Source organism: Eulemur rufifrons, chromosome 29 (assembly GCF_041146395.1).
Source record: "Eulemur rufifrons isolate Redbay chromosome 29, OSU_ERuf_1, whole genome shotgun sequence".
NCBI lineage: Eukaryota > Metazoa > Chordata > Mammalia > Primates > Lemuridae > Eulemur > Eulemur rufifrons.
The window spans coordinates 80,766,353-80,787,718 of record NC_091011.1 but is presented as its reverse complement, the minus strand read 5'-3'; the positions used below and the strand labels follow the sequence as shown (position 1 = coordinate 80,787,718).

At 44.2% G+C, this 21,366-nt stretch overlaps 2 protein-coding genes across 5 annotated transcripts in view; one reads left to right on the top strand and one right to left on the bottom strand.

Annotated features, from left to right (window-relative positions):
• Positions 1-831, top strand: part of COPG2 (COPI coat complex subunit gamma 2) — a 138,618-nt gene extending 137,787 nt beyond the window's left edge. The window contains exon 24 of the mRNA XM_069462366.1: positions 267-831. Within this exon, the coding sequence (XP_069318467.1) occupies positions 267-397 (131 nt within the window). The 3' untranslated portion in view covers positions 398-831. The remainder of the gene's footprint in view (positions 1-266) is intronic.
• Positions 773-21,073, bottom strand: MEST (mesoderm specific transcript). 4 transcript variants are annotated; one of them, XM_069462369.1, is made up of 12 exons: positions 20,848-21,073; positions 11,448-11,602; positions 9,290-9,369; positions 8,802-8,879; positions 8,540-8,676; positions 8,333-8,391; positions 7,031-7,071; positions 6,396-6,466; positions 6,047-6,148; positions 4,381-4,457; positions 3,049-3,112; positions 773-2,136 (listed from the first exon to the last, which is right to left on the bottom strand). In XM_069462369.1, the coding sequence occupies exons 2-12, from the start codon at positions 11,599-11,601 to the stop codon at positions 2,019-2,021; spliced, it is 981 nt and encodes a 326-aa protein (XP_069318470.1). In that variant the 5' UTR covers position 11,602; positions 20,848-21,073; the 3' UTR covers positions 773-2,018. The 4 variants fall into 4 exon arrangements, with proteins under 4 accessions (XP_069318470.1, XP_069318471.1, XP_069318472.1 ...); XM_069462370.1 differs by lacking the exon at positions 20,848-21,073 and adding an exon at positions 15,183-15,208 and having other exon boundaries at positions 11,490-11,602; XM_069462367.1 differs by lacking the exon at positions 20,848-21,073 and adding an exon at positions 15,183-15,402 and having other exon boundaries at positions 785-2,136.
• Positions 21,074-21,366: the final 293 nt, after the last annotated feature.

The window sequence follows — 21,366 nt, the reverse complement described above, 5'->3', positions numbered from 1 at the left end:
TAAGATATATATTTGGCCTAAAACACTTACTGAAGTCTCCCCCTCAGATACCAACCTCCCCTTTTGAGTACTTTTGAATACCTTCTATGTACCTGGTATCTCATGGGAATGTAAAAAAAATTTAGAATTTATTTGTAGGATTCAATTTTCACAAATCTCTAGAAAAGCTAAACCAACAGAAAGGAGATGCAGGGAAAGCATGATAAATCTCATTATTCAGAGCTTATTTTGAGTTCTTAATATGGTTTTCCTCACTTTTTTCTTAGGTATATACCGAGGTGGCTATGATTTATTGGTGAGGTCCAGGCTGGCCTTAGCAGATGGAGTGACCATGCAGGTGACCGTCAGAAGCACAGAAGGAACACCTGTAGATGTTATCTTGGCTTCTGTTGGATAAGCTCTTACTGGGCAAGATGAAGTTGATGTACACTTCACTTACAGTGGACTTTTAGGTTAGTGGTGTGAATTTCCCAGAATTACACTTTGACTTTGAAAAAGCATATTAAACATTTGGCCCTGAGCCAGCAGATCAATGTCTGTCCTTGCACATGGGTTGGGATTTTTTTTTTTTTTTCTTTTTATCATACTGGGTCAGCTTTGGTATAATGGTGCAGCTTTGGGTGATCTTGAAAATCAAATATTATCCTATATCCAGCTGCTTAACTTCATTATATATTTTTTTTCTTTAATTTAATTTAATGTGTGTCTAAAAGCTCCTGGCAATGTTGGAAAATTTTATCCCAGAAGGGAAGTGGGAGAGGGGAAGCCAGAGTCCACTTTTGTCACAGTTCATTTTATTAATAGAAAATAAACACTTATTCCAGTTTTAAAAGTTGTTATACTTGAAGATGCTAATAAAAAATGAATTTAAAATAATCACTTAATCCTGCTTTAAACTAAGACAATGAAATGTGGCTTAAAAAAAAAGTATTCAGCACCACTGCTCATAGGTCTTTCAGAATTTGTTCTTAAAGCTTCCAGAACTTTCCTGTCTGTAAGGTACAGGAATTGCTGAGCTACATGAGAAGGCCTCTCTGGGACAGCCAACGGGGAGTTAAGCAATCATCATGAAAGGAATCGATGTACGTTCAGCATGGTAACTTAGACTACACAATGATTTCCTTCCCTTCAATTTAGCTCAGGAGAGACGACATGCTTCTAAAAACCGAGGTATGAGGAGTCAGAATGTTGTTTGTTTTTAGAATTGGTCTTTCCAACTGACAACAGTCTCTGGCACAGATGCTATTGGTCCTTAATGTCCTGTGATTTTAGGAAATTGTGTAAATAGTTTGGATTTAGTTCAATTCAAAAATTAAACAAGTTTAATAAGGTTCACTACTTTGGCAGAATAAGGGTCTACTGGTTTAGTATCCTTATAAAATACATATGTGTAGGTAAATCATAGTCTTAAAGTATACTTAGAATACTGCATTATTTAAACCAATATCTATTTTAACAAATATCTATAATTAGAAGCAGCTGATGAAACTAAATCCAAAATTATGACAAAGGAGATGCACTCTCACTTGATGCTGTGTTGCTTAGAGAACTTTTAAAAAGTTTGTACCCTTAAAGCCATTCAAGGAGAGGGGTAAGGAGGTCCCCTCTCATTTTTTACTTGAGGATTCCAATTGGGGCTGGGCCAGAAATTAGCACTTCTAAATGTTTGAGAAAAGTCCAAAGACGTGTTAAAAAAGTCTTTTATGCAAAAGAATGTCTTTCTGCATCAGTGAGTAGCAGTGCTCATCAGAATTTCCTAATAACACAAAGACAAAAATCAAATCCATCCACTTCTGATCAGACGTCAAAGGATTGGGGAGGCAGACTATTATGTCAACCCCTAGTCGGAGCTCCTGCTGGCCTTTTCCTATATACTATTCACCAATGTGAGTAAAGTGGACTTCTTTGAGAGAATAGTGTTTGATGGCCAGGACCTCTTTTGGGCATTTCTTCCTAAGTGGAATACACAACAGTTAAGGGAGTAGGGGAGGTAATACAGGGAAGCTACTCTTTCCAGCTCAGAAGGAGTTGATGAAGCCCATATATGCATTCAAGAAGCCCATGGGATCCTCTAGCTGTGGATAGTGGCTAATGTGGTCATCCAGAATCGACACTGTGGACCGCGGCAGCGTTTTCCTAGTGGAAGAGAACAGCATGTAGGTGAACTTGAGGCTGTAGGGAGGGGGAGGGATGTAAGCCAGTGGGAAGCCCCAGTAAATGCCCCTGCAGACATACCACACTGGAAGGAACCAACAAAGAGCTTATTCACCTTCTACTTTGCAGTTGTATCTTAGGCAGGTAAACTTGCCAATTCGACTTATACAGACTAATTTTTAAATGTTCATTTTCCAACTGACAAAAATATAACACTTTTGCAACAACTGTCAAAGCAGGATGACTTTTAGCTTCTTAGAGAAGCACCATTAAACAAGTGGATCACTTAGCAACTCACTGCTCTAGCAAAGATAACAAAGGCTCTGTCTTAATCCCAGGAGATGAGAGAAAGTATTTTGTTTAAAATTATATGCAAGCTTTTTACTACGGGGTTGTGTCCACTAGGCCATAGGAAGGTGTGGAACGTTATTATGTGACATACTCAAAGTTTCTTATTCCAACACCTTCCAAGTAAAAACCTAGAGAGAATAACAACCCTATGAGAAGGTACTTTTTCCACAGTGAACACTTCTCAATCTCTCCTTGTAGTCTGCTCAGTTTTTGCCAATGAATTGGCTTTATAGTCAAACTAAAACAAACATTTCTTAAGAGATATCCAATTTCATTCTTTGACCTGTACAACTAGGAATACGTAGTAGCCATGACAGTGAAAACAGGCTGTATAAATCAAGAGCATGTATAACCAAATGTCTTGATGTTTAAGTTTGTATGAGAATAAGATTCCCCAGCTCATCTTTTTATGATATGTTTCCTGGATGAACACCCAGTGAGGTCAGAGACAGTGGCTAGAGCCAGCAGCCCTCCTCAGGTAATTCTGTTCACCACTGTCAGGAAGAGATACTAACAAAACAAAGACCTCAGAGGGAGACTCACCTGTATAGCTCCAAAAACTCTGGATAGGGATTAACAGGATCCAGTGGCCCATAGATAAAATGAACTAGGAAAGAGAAGGGGAATGATTACTAACAGCTCTCACATCTACTTTCCTACCCCCAACCCTAAAATTAACTCCTCTCTAAAAAAGATTTTCTGTACATAAACTTTATGATAGAAAATCTAGCTTCTTTTATTACGTAGGCTGTAAAGAACTGTTGGGAACAAGCCAGTTAGTTCATTTGGCACATTTTCTCCTGTATATAGCCATTTAGTCTCTCCTCTAGCTCTTCTGTGCCCTAGACCAAAAGGAATAAGCCCCACTTTCTTTCTTTTTTTTTTTTTTTTTGAGACAGAGTCTCACTCTGTTGCCCAGGCTAGAGTGAGTGCCGTGGCGTCAGCTTAGCTCACAGCAACCTCAAACTCCTGAGCTCGAGCGATCCTCCTGTCTCAGCCTCCTGAGTAGCTGGGACTACAGGCATGCACCACCATGCCCGGCTAATTTTTTCTATATATATTTTTAGCTGTCCATATAATTTCTTTCTATTTTTAGTAGAGATGGGGTCTCGCTCTTGCTCAGGCTGGTCTCGAACTCCTGAGCTCAAACGATCCGCCCACCTCGGCCTCCCAGAGTGCTAGGATTACAGGCGTGAGCCACCGCGCCCGGCCAAGCCCCACTTTCAACATTCTCTTTCTATAAATCCAGGATACTGTCATTCTGTAAGTCTCTCTCTTCAGTTATAATTGACCCTTAACATTTGAAATCAACCAATAATTTCCTGAGCACTAACTACTATGTATGAAACACTCTTAACTATTTTTTTTTCTTTTTAAATCTGTAAGAAAGGAGACAAATGAGCAGAAACCACCTATAGCCTCTTGATTAGTAATCTAAATGGCCTTCTGCCCCCAGCAATTCAGCATTTAAGGTAGCAGACACTGGTAACGGACACCACAGAAACCAGTGCTACCAACTACCTTTGCAATGTCTCATATAATGTTTTATGTATTAATGCTTCACTCTACATATATATCACTGGGGTTCCAGATATTGGGATCAGGGTTGCCAGTAAAATAAAGGATGCCCAGTTAAATTTGAATTTCAGATGAAAAATGAATTGTTTTGGTATAAGTATGTCCCAAATATTTCACAGCACATGTTTAAATACTGAAAAAGTATTTGTTGTGTATCTAAAATTCAGATTTAATTGGGTATCTTATATTTTTATTTGCTAAATCTGGTAACCCTAATTGGAAATAATAGGAGTTGCAGCTATTTTAACCCTACAGTCCTTTGGTTTTCCTACTGAGAAGTAATGTGAAAATACTCACTGGGAATAGTTACAGAGGTAAGAGCTCCCACCCAGCGTCTTCTGAACTTCTTCCGCTGATTGATGTACTGTAAGAGACTGTAGGAGGAGATAAGTCAGCAGAAGCAGGACAAGAAACCTTTATTATAAGGTGCCACCAGCAACACAATATATGATTTCTTAACCCAGAAGCAACTTGGCATTCCTGGGAATGGCCCACTTAATTTATCCATTTCTGTTAACCTCTAGTGTCAACAACCATGTAGCTATGTCAGTGATCATGCCTACTATCAATGTAAGATTAACAGTACTGTGTGTTTATTAAGCAGGAATGAGATCTATTAATAGGAAGGCAGAAAGTTGTTTTGGATCATGTGACTAAAGGCCTGGGTCTGAGCTTCCAATTTTTGCTCTGCCACCAACTAGCTCTATGAATAGGAAAAGATGTAACACACATCTTTTCCTCAGTTTCCTCATTTTTGGTTGTTTTTTTTGTTTGTTTGTTTTGTTTTGTTTTGTTTTTTAAGAGATGAGTCTCACTGTGATGCCCAGGCAGAAATACAGTGGCTATTCACAGGTTGACTGTGATCATAGCTCACTGCAGGCTCAAACACCTGGGCTCCAGCGATCCTCCCACCTCAGCCTTCTCCCCAGTAGCTGGGACTGGTAGGTGTGCACCACCAGATCCAGCTACTTTTCTTGTTTTTAAAATGAGAGGATTCAAGTATCTGATCTCTATGTTGACATCTCTAAAATTCTAAGTGCAGAAGTTTACAAGCACAAAGCTGTATCCTCAGCACTTATCTGACCACAGATAAAACAGGGAGAATTTCTCTTCCTACAGTGTAAAATGTCATAGCCACATTGTAGAACTCAGACTCTTGTATTCTAATTGTTCTGCCTGGCAAGTCCAGGACGGTTATTTTTGTGAACCTCAAAAAACTGTGGAATTACCACTTAGAAACTGTATTTACTTTTTGAAAAGGAAAATATGAGAATTTTAAAAAGTCTTGTTTTTCAATTTTTTTAATATTAAAATGAATCTCCAGGGATCCCATGGGGGATAGAGGTGGGAAAGAGGAATGGCTCCCTCTAACACACAGTTCCCAGCAAAGCCATCAGTTAAAACACTGGAAGTTACACTGACATGGCTGGCAAAAAGAGCCTTATTTCAAGTAGTTACAGATATCACCATTTCTAGATCCCTCCTTGGAAAGCAACTACATTCTCATTTGAATCAAGGCACTGGAATTCTCTGTACAAGACAGAGAGGTCTGCCCTCTCAGTCCTGTTGCTACAGAAAAGATTTGCAAAAGGAAAAGCTTTGTACTTTGAGAGAGGCAGTAAGCTTCTTTCACAACAATGATTAAATATTTTGAAGTATTTACTATTAACAAGAAGTCTAAAGAAGGATTTGCCAAAATCAATCTGTCAGTTGTAAACTCAGTTAGCAATAGAATTTACAGCTGTTTGTCTAAACTTTTGTGCCACATGGCTTAGGCTCAGGGCTTGCTCTATTCTCAATTTCTTTCTTCTTAGAAAGTACTGTTTTTGGTTTGCCTCATAGGTCATAACCAACTTCCTGTGATAGGGAACAAGCCAGCAAGGAGCAGAACAAGCAATCCTGCATCTTTCCCCACTCTCCAAAAAAAACTTCTCTGGAAACCAAAGCAAGGATAATTTCTTACCTGTCGATGACTAAGTTCCCGTCATTGTTGCGGATCGCTGCCCACATGTCCCACAGTTCGCTCTCGGAGGGCCGAGTGTACGGCCCAAAGACTGGGGTGAGACTGAAAGAGTCCAAAATGCAGGAAGATAAGCATAAGGAGAACTCATAATGTTAAATGTGACTGGAACCTCAGAGGCCATTGCAGTCTGACCCTTACCTGATTTATGAATTCCTTGTACTCCTTCCCTGGCAAGTGGCCAACACCTTAGCTTTAAAATACAAACCCTAGGATGTGGCCCAGAATTGTAATGGCAGCAACTTTTCACTACATTGTTCAAGGCCATAGTCAATCTCTGACAATGACTTACCCTCTCGAGAATACAAAGAAGTTCATCAGCCGTGTGAGGATGGGCGACAGCACGCCTCCATCTTTGAGTAGCTGTGGGGGAGTAAGTGGAAGTGAGGATCAAGAATCCAGAGAAGGACGACAACTCACCAGGACAATAGGTTTTATATTAGGAACTGAAAAGGGAATTTAGCCACATCTACTACTACTCAAAGGTTTGGAAGTTTGGTTTTTGTTTTTTGTTTGGCCTACTCACATTCTTCTCTCCTGGAAGACAAATCTATTTCTAATCTCACTTAAGATTACATTTCTACACTTCACTAAATCCCGAAGATTTAATTTAACTTTGATATATTCAAGTTTAGATTAGGATCCAAATTTGTTCAAACATCATGCTTATGACACAAATCTCTCCATAGCTGTATTTCTCTAAATATTTATTGATCTCTTATTCTCAGAAATAGTTTTAGGTTTTATGCAGGGGCCACTTCCTTTGCTTTATTTGTCTAAGAAGGGAAAAACTAACTTCATTAATATAAATTCACAGGGAAGGCAATTTTAACTATGGCCCATTACAAGAGGTATGGCCCTTAGAAGGTCCCAGCATTATGTCAGCACAAATCTAAAACTAAACATCTGTTCAATGAAGTAGCCAACCTTTTGGAGAAGAAGAGGATGGTGAGTCTCAGGAAAAATACCTGTAGAAGAAAAGACTTAGTCATTTACCTACAGCTTTAGGTCAAAGGCAAGCTCGTTGTCAGTGACCATCCACCCTATTCACTGTCACCTTTGGGGCTATTACTTCCAAAACAGAATTACAAATAAAAACTTAGTACTGTTATCTAATTACTTCTCCAGGGACTTCTGTGTTTGACTGGTCAAATTATATACCACTGGAATTAGTTTTCCCATTTTAAAGGTAGAGAAATGGAAGAAGTAATTTATATGGTCATCCTTAATGCTGACGACTAGGCTGTGACTCCCCTTAGCATTTCCTCCCATTGCTCAGAACAAAAGTGTTGTTCAAATGATTTGGGCTTCAAGGAAAAAAAACAGGTTTTTCAGTAAGCATAGGTCCTAAAAAAAAAAAAAAAAAAAAAAAACTAGTTTTTCCTTTTCCATTTTTCGTCAGAGTCAATGGAAAAGCTACGAGCATAGCTGTTAAAGGGACAGACAGACTCCTCTCCCCATCTGTTCTTAGGGCATTCAGGGACATTTGGGGATTTATGGATTTACAAGCTGGCTATCCAAAAGGTCTAATCAGGGATTCACTAATTTCTAACTGAAACTTGGCATGCCATCAATTAGGAGTTTAAGAATTTAATACGTTTAAGTCCTCACTTAATGTCATCAATAGGTGCTTGGAAACTGTGACTTCAAGAGAAATCGTGTACAGCAGGTCCTCAAATAACAGCATTTCATTATAACATTAATGAGAAGGGAAAAAACTGGTTTCGTTATATGTTTCACTTGAAGTCATAGTTTCCACGAACCTATCAAAAATGTCATGTGAGGACTTGCTGTACTAACACCTGTGGCTTTATTCTATATCTTCAAAATCCAATACTTTTAATAATCCATTGCAGTTATTACAGATATTGCAAAACAACATTTACACTTCTCATTACTTCTAATCATAGTTGTTATTAGACCTTCCATTAGATCTGATGCATTGAAAATGAAGCATATATTACTATATGCAGCTTTTTATTGGCAGCATGTCAATAAAATCACTTTCCTTTATAATCCTGTTTATTTTCTGTATTTAAAAATATTCTGAGAAAGGTCCACAATCTAATCAGACCACCAAAGCAGTCCACAGCACAAAAAAGGCAAAGATCCCTTAGTTTAATTGTGTCTACTTGCAATATCATCAGATTACCATTTAGATGTCACGTGATATCTAAAGGTGGCCCTTCTAGGTTACCCCCACTTTCCACCTACCACCAGAGTAATTACCTCCATTTGACAGACACAGACTCCTTATGGTAAGCCGCCCAGACCGATTCTGCTTGTACCTAGAACAGGAAATGAGGAAACACACATGTGTCTGAGTGGACTTACACCAATGCAGCAGCTAAAGACAAACTCCTAAGGGGGAAAAGGGAAAGAAAGAGTCCGAAAACAATTTACTTTCCTAGCACCTTAAGCTAGTGCTTCACTGACCTATAGAGCAGCTCCTGAGCAACAATATCTCCATAATCGTGAGACAAAAGGTTGATCCTACGGTTCTGGAGCCCCAGATGCCGCAAAAGCGCTTCCACGATGCTGGCTTGCTCAAATATGGAGTAGTGATGTGGTCTCTGAGGAAAAGAAAGCCCAGATATAGAGGACAAAGTCATAAGTACAGATCTCTCTGCCAGCCTGACCCCTCTCTGTCCACATCCCCGCTGCCTGCCAGCACTGGTCCCAGAGAGGTACTGCTTACCGGTTTGTCGCTGAAGCCAAAGCCTAAGAAATCAAGGGCAATCACTCGATGAAACCTCAAGGTCAGACCTTCCCAAATCTACAAAAAGGAAAGGATAATTTGGACTTTCTGCTCCTGCCCCCATCCCACCCCCCGCTTCCCCCCCTCCCCCAACCTAGAGTAGCAGTGAAGCTTCATCCCTATCTCGGCTTAACAGACTTCGATAAAGAAAACCTCATGAAACCACCGCAGGCCCCACAGATGATCCTATCAGAAAGTGCTTTATTTCTAGTACTTAATCTCTATTGAAGGACGCTATCTTGTCAATAATCCTTTTCCAGAATGCCAAAGATTTTTTTACTCCCTTACCGTAAATAAGAAACAGTTCCACATTAAATGCTATTTTATTAAGCAATTCAAATTTGCAAGAGCCTTCTAGCACTGATAACAAAATCCTTGATTTTGGATTTTTTAAGACATAGTAGGACCTAGAAATCTGACTTCATTACCTTGTACCAATCATAGCTGGATGTTGGAAAGCCGTGTAAAAGCACAACTATCTCCGGGCTTCCGATCACACCTGCAGAGTCTGGGAAGAAGGAGAGAGATCAATTAGGCCAAATTCCTATAAAAATAACCTTGAAGATAGTAAAATCTAAGTAATTGGTACAAAGGATGACAAATTGTGACCAAATTAATAACATTAAAATGATACATTTTGGCCGGGTGCAGTGGCTCACACCTATAATCCCAGCACTTTGAGAGGCTGAGGCTGGAGGATTGCTTGAGGCTAGGAGTTCAAGATGTGCCTGAGCAAGAGCAGGACCCTGTCTCTATAAAAAATAGAAAAATTAGCCAGGCATGATGGCACGTGCCTGTAGTCTCAGCTATTTGGGAGGCTGAGGCAGGAGGATCACTCGACCCCAGGAGTTTGAGGTTGCAGTGAGCTATGATCACACCACTGTACTCTAGCCCAGGAGAACAAAGCAAGACCCTGTCTCAAAAAAAAAAAAGATAATTTTTTTTTTTTTTTTTAATGCGAGCTTAAGCTGGGCACAGTGGCACACGCCTATAGTCCCAGCTACTCAGGAGGCTGAGCAGGGAGGATCATTTGAGCCCAGGAGTTCAAGTCCAGCCTAGGCAACATAATAAACAAATAAATAATAAAATGCAAGCTTACTGCTTTAGGTAACAAGCATTTTCTCCTTTTAATCTGTATATTTTAAAAAATTATAAAAAGCACATTGTGAAAATACTTGAAGGCAGCTTGCTTACATTCACCTAGATGTTTTTTAAAAAGAGTATCCCCATTTCTCTGTTTATTATGTATTAACATCAATATGCAAGTTGTTTTTCACAGTAAAAAGTAAACTTTCACCATAAGAAATATATAATCCCAACATACAAGCTACATATTCTTTGTACCTTATCATTAATGGTGTCACAAAAATTCTCTAAGATATGGCAACTCTTCCTGACAAACACCTTAGTTAACATGCTGTTTGTCTAGCACTTTTTATTTCAGCAGAGACCCAATCCAATATCAAAAGCATAATACTCAAAGCTATTACAAAATTATATCAACTATAAAAAAGTTAATCAATATAGACATGAACATTTTTAATGCATATGACAATATGGAATCATTAAACATCTTTTAAATTAGGCAAACATTTAGACAGTATTAGCCTTAGTATTGGATTAAATTTGACACATTTATCAGTGCCAGTGGCATGCAAATTTGGTAATAAAGTTTTCAAAAATAATTTAGGAGCAATTAAAATGATATACTTTAGCTTAAGAGTCTTATTCTTGAGAATCTATGCAAATAAAATCATTCCATTTAGTCAAGTAGTATAGTTTGAAAGTGTAAGGAAAAAACAAGCTGTATATACAACGTTAATTATTTAAAACATTGAAAAAATGGAAACAACCCACCAACATGAAGAAAATTATATACTTACTTAACTGAATATAGCAAATGAGAGGAGGTCAGGAGCAATAATGAAAAACGGTTTATGACAAACATTTTTCGTTATTGCTCTTGACCCCCGCCCAAAAGAAATCTTTTCCAATCTGTTTCTCGGTTTCTTCACCTATAAAGAGGTTAACGGCACACCACCTATCTCCAAGTGCTGTTGTAAAGACTAAACAATGAAAGCTGAAAACATAACTCAATGTCTGGCATATAGTAAGTAACTACTTGATAAGTAGCTATCATAATAATCATTAGCAAAGTAATTTATGCAATGCTATAAGACTTAAATCACATTTAAATCTTTATAAACAAACAGTTTTATAAAATGAAATCAGAGATGGTAGGGGGACAGAACCAATGGTGGTTAGTTCTAGGAATATTGGATATATTACCTGAACCTCAGAAACACTAATATCTGAATACAAATCAGGCTACAAAGAAAAATTATACTAAAAAGTCAAGCCTATAAAATAGAATCTCAATTCCACACCCCACTCTCCCAGCAGTTTTCTATGTTTCCCCGCTATCGAGTGAATGAGCGGAATTAGTCGATTCCTTCAAACGCACTACGCAGAAATAGGGGTTACTCTGCTCTATCACAAAGGAGCAACAGATGGACACAGAATAAGTACCTCAGCCGGGACCACTGGGACCTACACATGCAGGTGTTCTAATAGTTCAGGTCTTACCTTGGTAGAAGATGCGCAGTCCCTTGTAGGTGAAAAATTTGCCTGAAGCCTTCCATGCGTGAAGGGCAGGGGAAAGCTGAGGGGGCGGGATGTGCAGGTATGCGGCGAGCAGGGGCACAGCCAACAGCCCCACCTGAACCCACCACTCTCGCATCCTGGAGGAAAAGCAGAGACCCACCGTAAGCAGTCAGGGTGACACTGTATACTCTTTGGCAAGCCCAAAACTGGTAAGATGGGGTGGGAAATTTCTGCTGTCTGCATGGACCACAGCAGGGAGTTTACCAAGAATGTGATGGCACCTCTGCCCGCTGTGGCAATCACCACAATTGCTCACCATTCTAATTTTAAGGAAAATAAACTTATCTCAATATGTAATCTTCCACCTCTCCTCCCCCATTTTAACCCTTAGCCCCCCTCCTCAAGCTCTTCCCACACCTGCTGAAGGGCTTTATGTAAATCAAAGGAAGGTGACTTCTGTACCCTTTCATTAGCTCTTATCAAGGTTTCCCAGGGGAGAAAAATATTTCATTCATATTTACTCTAAAAGCTCTACCACCTACCCACCAGCCCCCGCCATGAAAATGTCTTAAGTATATATTCGTGCTACCTAATGTTCAAAAAAAAAAAAAAAAATACGTGTAGTAACTTATCACATGTTCTTAAGCAGAGAGCTGCTCCTGATTTTTAACAGTTCCTTATCAACCCTCCTGCTCAAGTGAACCCCAGTTTAGTATTACGGTCTAGATTTGGGCTGAGAAACTGCTCAGGGTAAAGAGTCTGTGAAAGTAAAAAGATTTCAACATAAGCAGCTTTGTCATGACCCTGACGATCTAATCTCTTGAGAGGTCATGGCAACAGATTATATTTCTCCTTTTATTAGCAGACTCTTGAGGAAGTTCCCATTTATTTAATTCCTAGTACCCTCCTCTGCCCCCTTTAATAAGGCAGACCTCATTCGCAGCATGTGGGAATTGGTTTTTTTCTTTGGAAGGAACCCACCAAACCTTCCCATGCCCAGGACTTCAAAGGTCCAGGTCAATTTATCCACATTGCCAAGGAGTGCTAAACCGGAATTAGAAACAGTTCCCTGACTCCTGATGGTCACCAGGGAAAGAGTTGTCAGTAGAGTGAAAGTTCTCTCAAAACAGCCAGAATGAAAATATACCCTCCAAAACTAAAATGATAGCTGTCAAGAAAATAGAGCTATCAAGAAAGGAAATTAATTGCTAAAGCCCTTATGGAAATGGCTTTCTGTATGGACATACATCCATGCCACAGTCCCCCACCCATCACTAACTAATCCAACTCACAAAATACTTCTTAAACTCTAAAAATAAATAAACCTGTGGTTCCACAGTGGTAAAATAACCATGTCCCTTAAAGAATCTCAACTCCCCAGACTATTTTTAAGGCACTTTAATGCCTTAAAGACTATGTTTTAAGGCATTTTAATCACTAGGGCAGTCATTTCTTTTTTCCTCCAAAATACCTGTCCATAAAACAAACAGAAGAAATTATTCGGTTCTACCTTTCGAGGTAATACTAGAAATGATTTTACAAAGTGCCAGAACATGATGGTCATATCACAATTTTCACCCCACAACAGTAAGCAGGCTTCATCCCAATACCGCCTTGTAAGGTCAGATGACAAAAAGCATTGGGTTTTGAGGATCATTTTCTCGGCGCTACCGGTCCTACACCTGTCCATACATTTCACGTGCGCGCTTCATCACTCCTTTCCCCCACGCTTCTCCTCGCCTTCCTCCACCATCTCCAGCGCTGAAGCTCCGCGGTGACTCAGCAAAGAGCTAGAGAGGGGCTGCCAGAGCCACGAACAGGGGAAGCCTGGGGGGTGGCTCCGGCACACTCCACCCTCCACACCCTCGTTTTACTCCAAGAAAGTAAAGAGGCAACAGCCTCCTCAGGGAGCTGATTTCTGTCTTATTTACCTCTGTCACAATGCCCCAAAGACATTTTAGGATATTTAGTAGTCAAGCAATCTGGTAATCAATGAGCAAAACGGATTAAACAAATATTTTTTGTCCAAAATCCCCATTATTTGATGAGCCATGAGTTGAGGGAATAAATTCAGCAAACTCCAGTAACAAACATTCTGGAAATTTCTGAGCCTTGATTTCTTCCTCTTGTAAACGGGGAAAAATACACTCCTCTAACACCACCAAACCTGCCACCCGCCTGACCGCATCACTGCGATGTGAACTACTTTGCAAACCCGCTAAACCAACGCAAACGATTCTGATGTTAACAGCGTGGCACTTTGGTCACATCACCTTTCTCAGTTGCGCTTCTCCGTACTGAAATCTGAAAAATACTTAACGCCGTGGTGATCTGGCACTGCAAGTTCTAGTCACATGCACGCCACCGCAATACCCGGGTCTCGAAATCCTAAATCGCGCTGCAGTAATCACGCCACTGAGTTACTGGGGTCTTATCATCCCAAATCGCGCGGCCGAGACATCCCGGGTCTCGAAATCCTAAGTCGCGCTGCGGTGATCACACCATTGCGCTACTGGGGTATTAAAATCCTAGGTCGCGCCACCGCAATACCTGGGGTCGTGAAATCCTAAGTCTCGCTGCGGTAATCGCGCCACTGAGACACCGGGGTCTTATGATTATAAACTGCGCCACAGCGATACCCGGGTCTCAAAATCCTAAGTCGCGCTGCGGTAATCGCGCCACTGAGATACCGGGGTCTTATGATCATAAACTGCGCCACAGCGATACCCAGCTCTCGAAATCCTAAATCGCCCTGCGGTAATCAAGCCACTAAAATACTGGGGTCTTACAATCCTAAATCGCGCCACTGCGATACCCCCCCCCCCCCGTCTCAAAATCCTAAGTCGCGCTGCGATGATCACACCATTGCGATACTGGGATCTTAAAATCCTAAGTCGCACCACCGCAATAACCCTGGGTCTTGAAATCCTAAGTCGCGCTGCGGTAATCACGTCACTGAGATACTGGGGTCTTATGATCATAAACTGCGCCACAGCAATACCTGGGTCTTGAAATCCTAAATCGTGCTGCGGTAATCACTCCACAGCGATACTGGGGTCTTAAAATCCTAAATCGCGCAACCGCCATAGCCAGGATCTCGAAATCCTAAGTCGCGCTACGGCACGCTACCGCGATACCGGGGGTCCAAAAATCCTAAATCGCACCAGGGCGATGCTGGGATCTAGAAATCCCAAATTGCGCCAGGACAATGGCCAGGTCTAAAAAGCCTATATCGCACTAGGGCGATGCCAGTGTCTAGAAATCCTAAGTCATGCCACGGCAATGGCAGGGTCTAAAAATCCTAAATCATACCGGGGCGATGCCGAGGTCTAGAAATCCTAAATAGTGCCACAGTGATACCTAAGTCTAAAAATCGTAAATCGCGCTTGGGCAGTGCCGGGATCTAAAAATCGTAAATCGCACGGGTGTGATACTTGGATCTAAAGATCCTAAATCGCGCCAGGGTAATCTGAGGTCCGAAAATCCTAAATCAAGGAGATTCCGAGTTCTAAATATTCTATTTACGTGGAGTGACACCCCGCTCCCCAAGTATGCAGACCAGGCTCCTAAGACAGAAATGCGTACTGCCTGCTCGGTGGGGTTTCGCCGGTAGGCAGCCCCAGCTACTGCAAAAGATGTCCCCACCGCCAGCCCGCACCCTAGTCCTGGGACGGCCAGCCACACCCCCCGCGCGCCAGCCACTACCAGCGCACCCACCTGCGGAGTCGATCTCGGCGCACCATGGCCGGGTTACCCCATGCCGCCCGCCGCAGTGTTGCAGAGTACTGGACGCCCGCAGCGCCCGCAGCAATGCAGTACGAAAGGCAGCTGGGGCGCAGCCCACAGCCAACGCAGGATGGCCGCGGACGGCAGCGAGCGGCCACTCGGGCGTGCGCTGCGGCAATCCGCTTGCCAGGCGAGGCTGCCGCAGAGGAGGCACTGTGCAGCCGCTGCCCGCCAGTACGCGCAGGGATGTACCGGTGGCTGCTGCAGCGCAGAGCGAGTGGGCATCGACTTTTAAAGCCCACCCGTGCCCCGCCTCTGGCCCGCCCACCGCGCCGCAGCGCCCCTCCCGCCTGCTTGCCGCAGAGCCCCTCCCAGTTGCCTCGCCACCACCACCACTGCAATGATGGGAAGCCCCTCTCGCAGCAGCTTTAGGGGGCACCTTCAGGGGTGTCGACCCCTCCTCTCCCAGCTAGAACCCTGCTGCTCCCTCGCAAACCCCCAACCCCACTCAAGGTTCTACTGCAGAAACCCTTCCCTGGCGAGATATTGCCGCGGGCAAAACCGGCAAACCCCTGAGACCCCAACACTCCTCATAGACTGCCTCCAGCCCAGAGGGTGGCCGCTCGACCTCAGGGGTGGCGGGGCTCAGGAGTGCCAGCTGTAGCGCCTGCTCCCATCGCATACCCGAAATGTGGGTGCTGAACCGTGAGAGTGCCCACGTGCAAAGCGGCAAGCCACGAGTACCCGATACCCCCTAAGCGCCTAACTACCGGCAACGACCGAGGGCACAACCAAGTGGCTAGGTAACAGCGAGCTCTGCTCTACCCACCAAAGAGCTAGTGGGCCGATTCATGGGATGGCCGCTACGGAGCAAAGCCGGGGAAAGTTGCCGAAAGTGGTTTCTCCCGTGCGGCGCGCCGCGGCACGGGCACATTTCCCTTGCAGCAGCGCGACGTGGTCGGCATGCCAGACGCCCGCTGCAGCGCCCTCGCGCCCTCCGGGCCAGGCGCCAGTCCCGTGCTGCGCAGAGCGGTCAGCATAGCCAGGGGAGTAGAGCTCCCCTTTATTTACAAACGATAGCATCACAACGCAAGGGCCCCAGAGGTACAGGAAGAAGGGAAAGAATTTTTTTAATCCATAATCCTTTAAAAGATATCTATTACGCCTTTGAAAAGAAAAGCATAGAGTATCACGGTGTCTGTGTTCATTTTCTGGCTGCGAACTGAAATTCTGATGCACGCGCGCCGGTTGCGAGCGACTAAGCGAGGAAGCTGGCCGGTGCCGCTCGGTCCAGAGAGGGCGCTGCAGGCCTCTCTTCCACCGGCGCCCGGGCCACTTCGCCGCTCTGGCTCTGCGGGCTCTGCGGGCTCTGCAGCCCAAACAGCCGGCCTCGGGGGCATCTAACGGGGATCTCGGGGCCAGCCACCGGACACTGGAGAAATCCACGTATGACCGTGTCATCAGAATATGTGGCACAATACAGGGTCTACTTCTACGGGGGTCTGCTTGCCCCCAGTCCAAGCATTCATGATACAAATGCTTATTTAGCACTAGAGTACGCTAAGAGGTGGGGGTCCAAAAAGAATGAGAGATGGCCCCTGCCCTAGAACAAGACTCTGGCCATCTGGAAGGGAAGACAGACGAGAAATGATGCTTTTTAAATTTTCTTTTTAATTTCCTAGCAACATTTTGTGACCGGTTGGCCCCCTCCTCCCTAACGTGTAAGGCCCTCAAAGGCTGAGCCCAAGTATTATTCACCTTTTGTATCTCCAGAGCCCGCCACAGTACGGGCCACAAAGCAGGCCCCTAATAAATACTGCATGAATAAGTACAAGAATTTGAGGGCACACAGGGGAGGAAGTAATTAAGGGGGGGAGGGGTGGTCTTGAATGATGAATAGACATTTACCAGAGAGACAAAGAACATTCCAGCCAGAGGGGAAGGCATTTGCAAAGCACCGGGGAGGCTCAGAACAGCACATCTGGGGAAATGGCAAGTCCTTTCGGCCACGGCACCAATAGGCAAAAAAATTAGGCTAGAAAGAGTATTTCATCCTAGGGAGTTTGGAATTTGTCCTAAAGAAAATAAGAAGCCACAAATGGATTTAAACCCTTTATGCCCTTAATTGGTTACTTAAAATTTAAATTAGTCCTTTTGCAAGTCAAGGATTACCAATTTTAACTAACCACCACCACCTTTTAAAGACAATTACTTCCCAAAATTTAAACTGGTCCTTCCAACAGAGTAAAAGCTTTCCTATTTGAATGACAAGAGTAACAACAGCCTTTGCATTATATATTTTTCACATTTATTGTCAATGAAGACTTTTGAGTCCTACAAACAACTCCACACTTTCATTCTCACCAGCCCAAAGTACCAGCATCCAAGCTGAAGGCAAGTTTTCATTTAATGGACTGAGTGCCCACAAAGGATCCTATTCTGAAGGCCACAGAACATGCTCACACAGGGAGACTGGAGGAGAAACAGTTTAAGGCCCTGGGGAAGAGGGCCCGCCTGGGGAATCTCCTGAAGACAACAGGAATTCTAAGTCTGGTGCTCAGGAGAAATCCTCCCTTTGGACCGAGTGGTTAGGAAAAACTTCCTTGAAGGAGAGATTGAGGTTAAGATGGGCATGGAACCCAGAACTCGGTTAGGCGGAGAAAGCATTCTTGTTTGAAGAATCTCCAGCACAAAGACAGGGAGTTGGGAAAACGCAGAAGTCAGCTAAAAGAGATCAGCTCTGCTAAAGCCGGGAGGGAATTTGCTGTTGGAAGTCGGGGGAGAAAATGCAGGCCATAATGCCCCAGCAGCCAAAGAGTTAATGAATCTTCTAAATGTATCTGATTTACTTCCACAGGAGAGCTTCCTCCGCAGGGAGAGAATCTGACCCTAGGTATAAAACACTTGGAGCCCTGAGAAAACATGCAACCACACATAAATCCAAAGCCCGCCTCCGGCTTGCTCTCGGTGCACCCTTTCAGTTCCCCTGTACAGACGCTATCCCGGACCGATGCCACATGCAGCATTTCCAGTAACTTACCATACATTCCTGTCCCGTTCCGATTGTAACACAGTTCCACATCATAAGACCACAGATTTGTGCAAAAATTCATATAGAAAGCTCTGCATTTATTATCTCACTGATGCACAACAGCAATATGGGATGGGAACGGCTGGTACCACCGGTTCACTAATCATATTTTTCTAATCCCAGTTTGAGACCCGTAATATGACAAATACAGGATATTTATGCAAACAACAGGACAGGACTGGGACTGCCACTTTCAAGAGCCATAATTACAGACTCAGATAAACTGAAAAGGTTCCTGATGGGAGAAAGTTGGTTGAACCGCATCACCTGTTAAAGAGCCAAGGGGTTTTACTTGACAAACGCAGTGGGTCAGTGTGATAGGACTCCAAAAAAGCTCCTGGGATTGTAGGCTTTGGAGAAGTACCCAAAATAAGTTAATCCTACTCTATTCTGCTAGTTAGATTTCACAGCAAGTATTTCATTCTGTTCTACAGAGCAGATATTAAGAGACACATGGGCAAACAGGAATGTGTTCAGAACAGATCAACTAAAATGAATTGCAAACCATGTCACTGAAGGTGTAACAGTTCTCAAATGTTAAGCTCTACTAGGAGCATGGATCTTCACCCAATTTATCCCTAATCCTCACAGTAACCTGGCTAGATGGGTATTTTCACTCACAGATTTCAGAGAAAGATACAGCAGCTTGGAGCACTAAGCATTAGCATGTGAAGGGGCTGGGAAGTGAACGCAGATGTGTCTGGCTCTAACGCTGGCGTTCTTTCCACTACCCCACACTGCCTCCCTGTTTGAAATAACTGGGCATGTTTAGTTTGAAGAAAAGAAGCCTTGTGGAGTAAGTGGAAGAAGGAAATGTGTTAGCAGTCCTCAAATATTTGTGGAAGCAGCATTAGACATTTTATTCTGTGTGGCTCCAATGAGTGCAAATTGTAGAGAAACAGATGTCGATTCAACATAAAGAATTTTCCAACAGTCAGGGATGTCTAGAGGGATCGGGTGGCTCAGCCATTTGGGGACGTCACACGTTCCCTGTCACCGGGGGCTGGGTAACCCTGTGGCAGGTATGCAAGCTCTCCGTACATGAGTGAATGAATGACCTTCAAGATCTTTTCCTGTCTGATAGAAACTAAGGCTCAGAGATATATGGGAACTTGGCCAAGCTGATCCCTCTACCAAAGGGACAAATCCACAACTCAGTCTTCCCTAGGTGTGTCCCTCAGCCCAGAACTCTTTGTAGACATGCTGCTTTGTGCTGACGGCAAGACAAATTGAAGAAATTGTCACTAAAATAGAAACAACCTCCCTCTCAACCAATTTAACCAATATATCCCTGAAGTGACTGGTGTCTTCCTCCCTCCTCAGGCTCATTTTTGGGTAAAAGTCTTTGGCTACAAAAATCTCAACAGATGAACGGTAAAAGAGGGAAGCACCAGAGCTGAATAACCCCTTATCCAGATGCATCTAAATGACAGAGAGTTGTTTCTATAGGTTACAGCACTCCTGGGCACCCCTGAAGTATCTTCACACACCCTCTGCATCGCTCCACACACTCCATTATCCCACACCGGGAACTCCTGCTCCACCATCTCACATGTAGAGGACATCATATCCACTCAAACAGATAAACAGGTTGAAGGATTCTAATTAAACAATAAAATCTTGCATTTTTTATAGCTCTTTACCCTTTCATATATATTATCTCATTTGTCCCTCACCAATCCCCTAAGGAAAACAGCTACTTTCTTTCAAACAGACAAGCAATTTTCTAGCTGCCTGGGGAAGAAAGGGCTAAAGCACACGCACTATTTCTCGCTTTTTTTTTTTCCTTTCTTTTAACTACTTTCCACATGAGATTAGTCCTCCAGCCTGGATGAGTCAACCCAGGAGCAGGTGTTTCAGTTTTCCTCCATCGCTCTCATTACCTCACACCTTCTTCAGCTGCCCACCCCCGCTCCCCGGGGCCCCGCTCCCTCCAGCACCGCAGCTCGCCGGCCTCGCGTTTCCGGCGCGGGTTTCACTCCAGCCACCCTCCAGCAGCGCCCGCACCCGCGGCTCCCACCCCGGAAGGAAAGCAGCCCCCGGGCGCCGAGCGCCCGCGCTCCCCACCGGCCCGGCCTGCCCCCGCCTCTCCCTCCACTAATCGGTCACACCCGTGCGCCTGCGACATTTCCAGCCACCCAGGCTGTGCCCCAGTGGGAAGGCGCAGCCTCCCGAGACATCGAGTCCCGACGCCCAGGAGGGACGGTCGAGCCGGCTAACGGAATGACTCAACGTCGCAGGAGTCAAGCCTCGGGCGAGGGCTGGGTGGCTTTTGTGTCCTCGTGGACCCCGAGGTTCTGCGAGAGGACAAGCGAGGCCCTCGCCCACGTGGCCCTCGTGTGGGCGCGGCGGTGGCACCTCGTGCGGGCGCCCACGCTCCCCAGGGTAGCCCTACACTCGCCAGCGCATCCTCACGCCCTCCTGGGCCACTCTCACTCATTTGGTCCCAGGATTGGTGTGGTCCACGCACACTATCCACACAGCCCAAGTGGGGCCAACGCCACTTTTGGAGTGGGCTGCGAGGGTGAGGGTGGAGGGGCCACTCCTTCCCCGCTTGTCTCTTACCTGATTCAGGTAAGACCTGGGCTACAAGACTCCATGTTGGGGGGAACCGGCTGCGCATGCGCTTCCTGGGGCCAGAGGTTCTCGGCCTTAACCCAGTCCCCAGGGAAGACCCGGCCGAGCCACCGAATACCCGGCTCGGGGCTAGAGCGTCGCCATCTCCGCGAACAAGCCCTCGCCCCCGAGCCCAGCATGTGCTGCCGCCTTCTCCCTGCCAGGCGTCAGCGCCGCCTGTGGCAAAGGGTATGAAACGGCAGGCTGTGCCTTTGACAGTAGCCTAAGGCATCGGATGAAGGAGAATAAAATAGTATACGGCCTGATCTGAGTACTTTTAGTTAAGAAAAGTGAAAGCCAAAGAAGCAATATTTTGATAGTTATTAATTAAATGCAGATCTTTGGTGAGCCTTCCATATTTCAGCCGTCCCCCTAACCTCGTAATTACCCTCAAGACTCCCAAATCTACATACTAGATCCGTGTATTTGCCTACCTTCTGTTCATCTTCGCATGGATGGCACACAGAC

What these genes read in the sequence shown, in the direction of transcription:
- MEST (XM_069462367.1), bottom strand. Translation starts at nt 15,208, where the DNA reads ATGGTGCGCCGAGATCGACTCCGCAG. An exon ending in CGCCGAGATCGACTCCGCAG is followed by an intron (nt 11,603 to 15,182) that starts GTGGGTGCGCTG and finishes CTTTTCCTCCAG; the next exon opens with GATGCGAGAGTGGTGGGTTC. An exon ending in GAGTTTTTGGAGCTATACAG is followed by an intron (nt 2,137 to 3,048) that starts GTGAGTCTCCCT and finishes CTCTTCCACTAG; the next exon opens with GAAAACGCTGCCGCGGTCCA.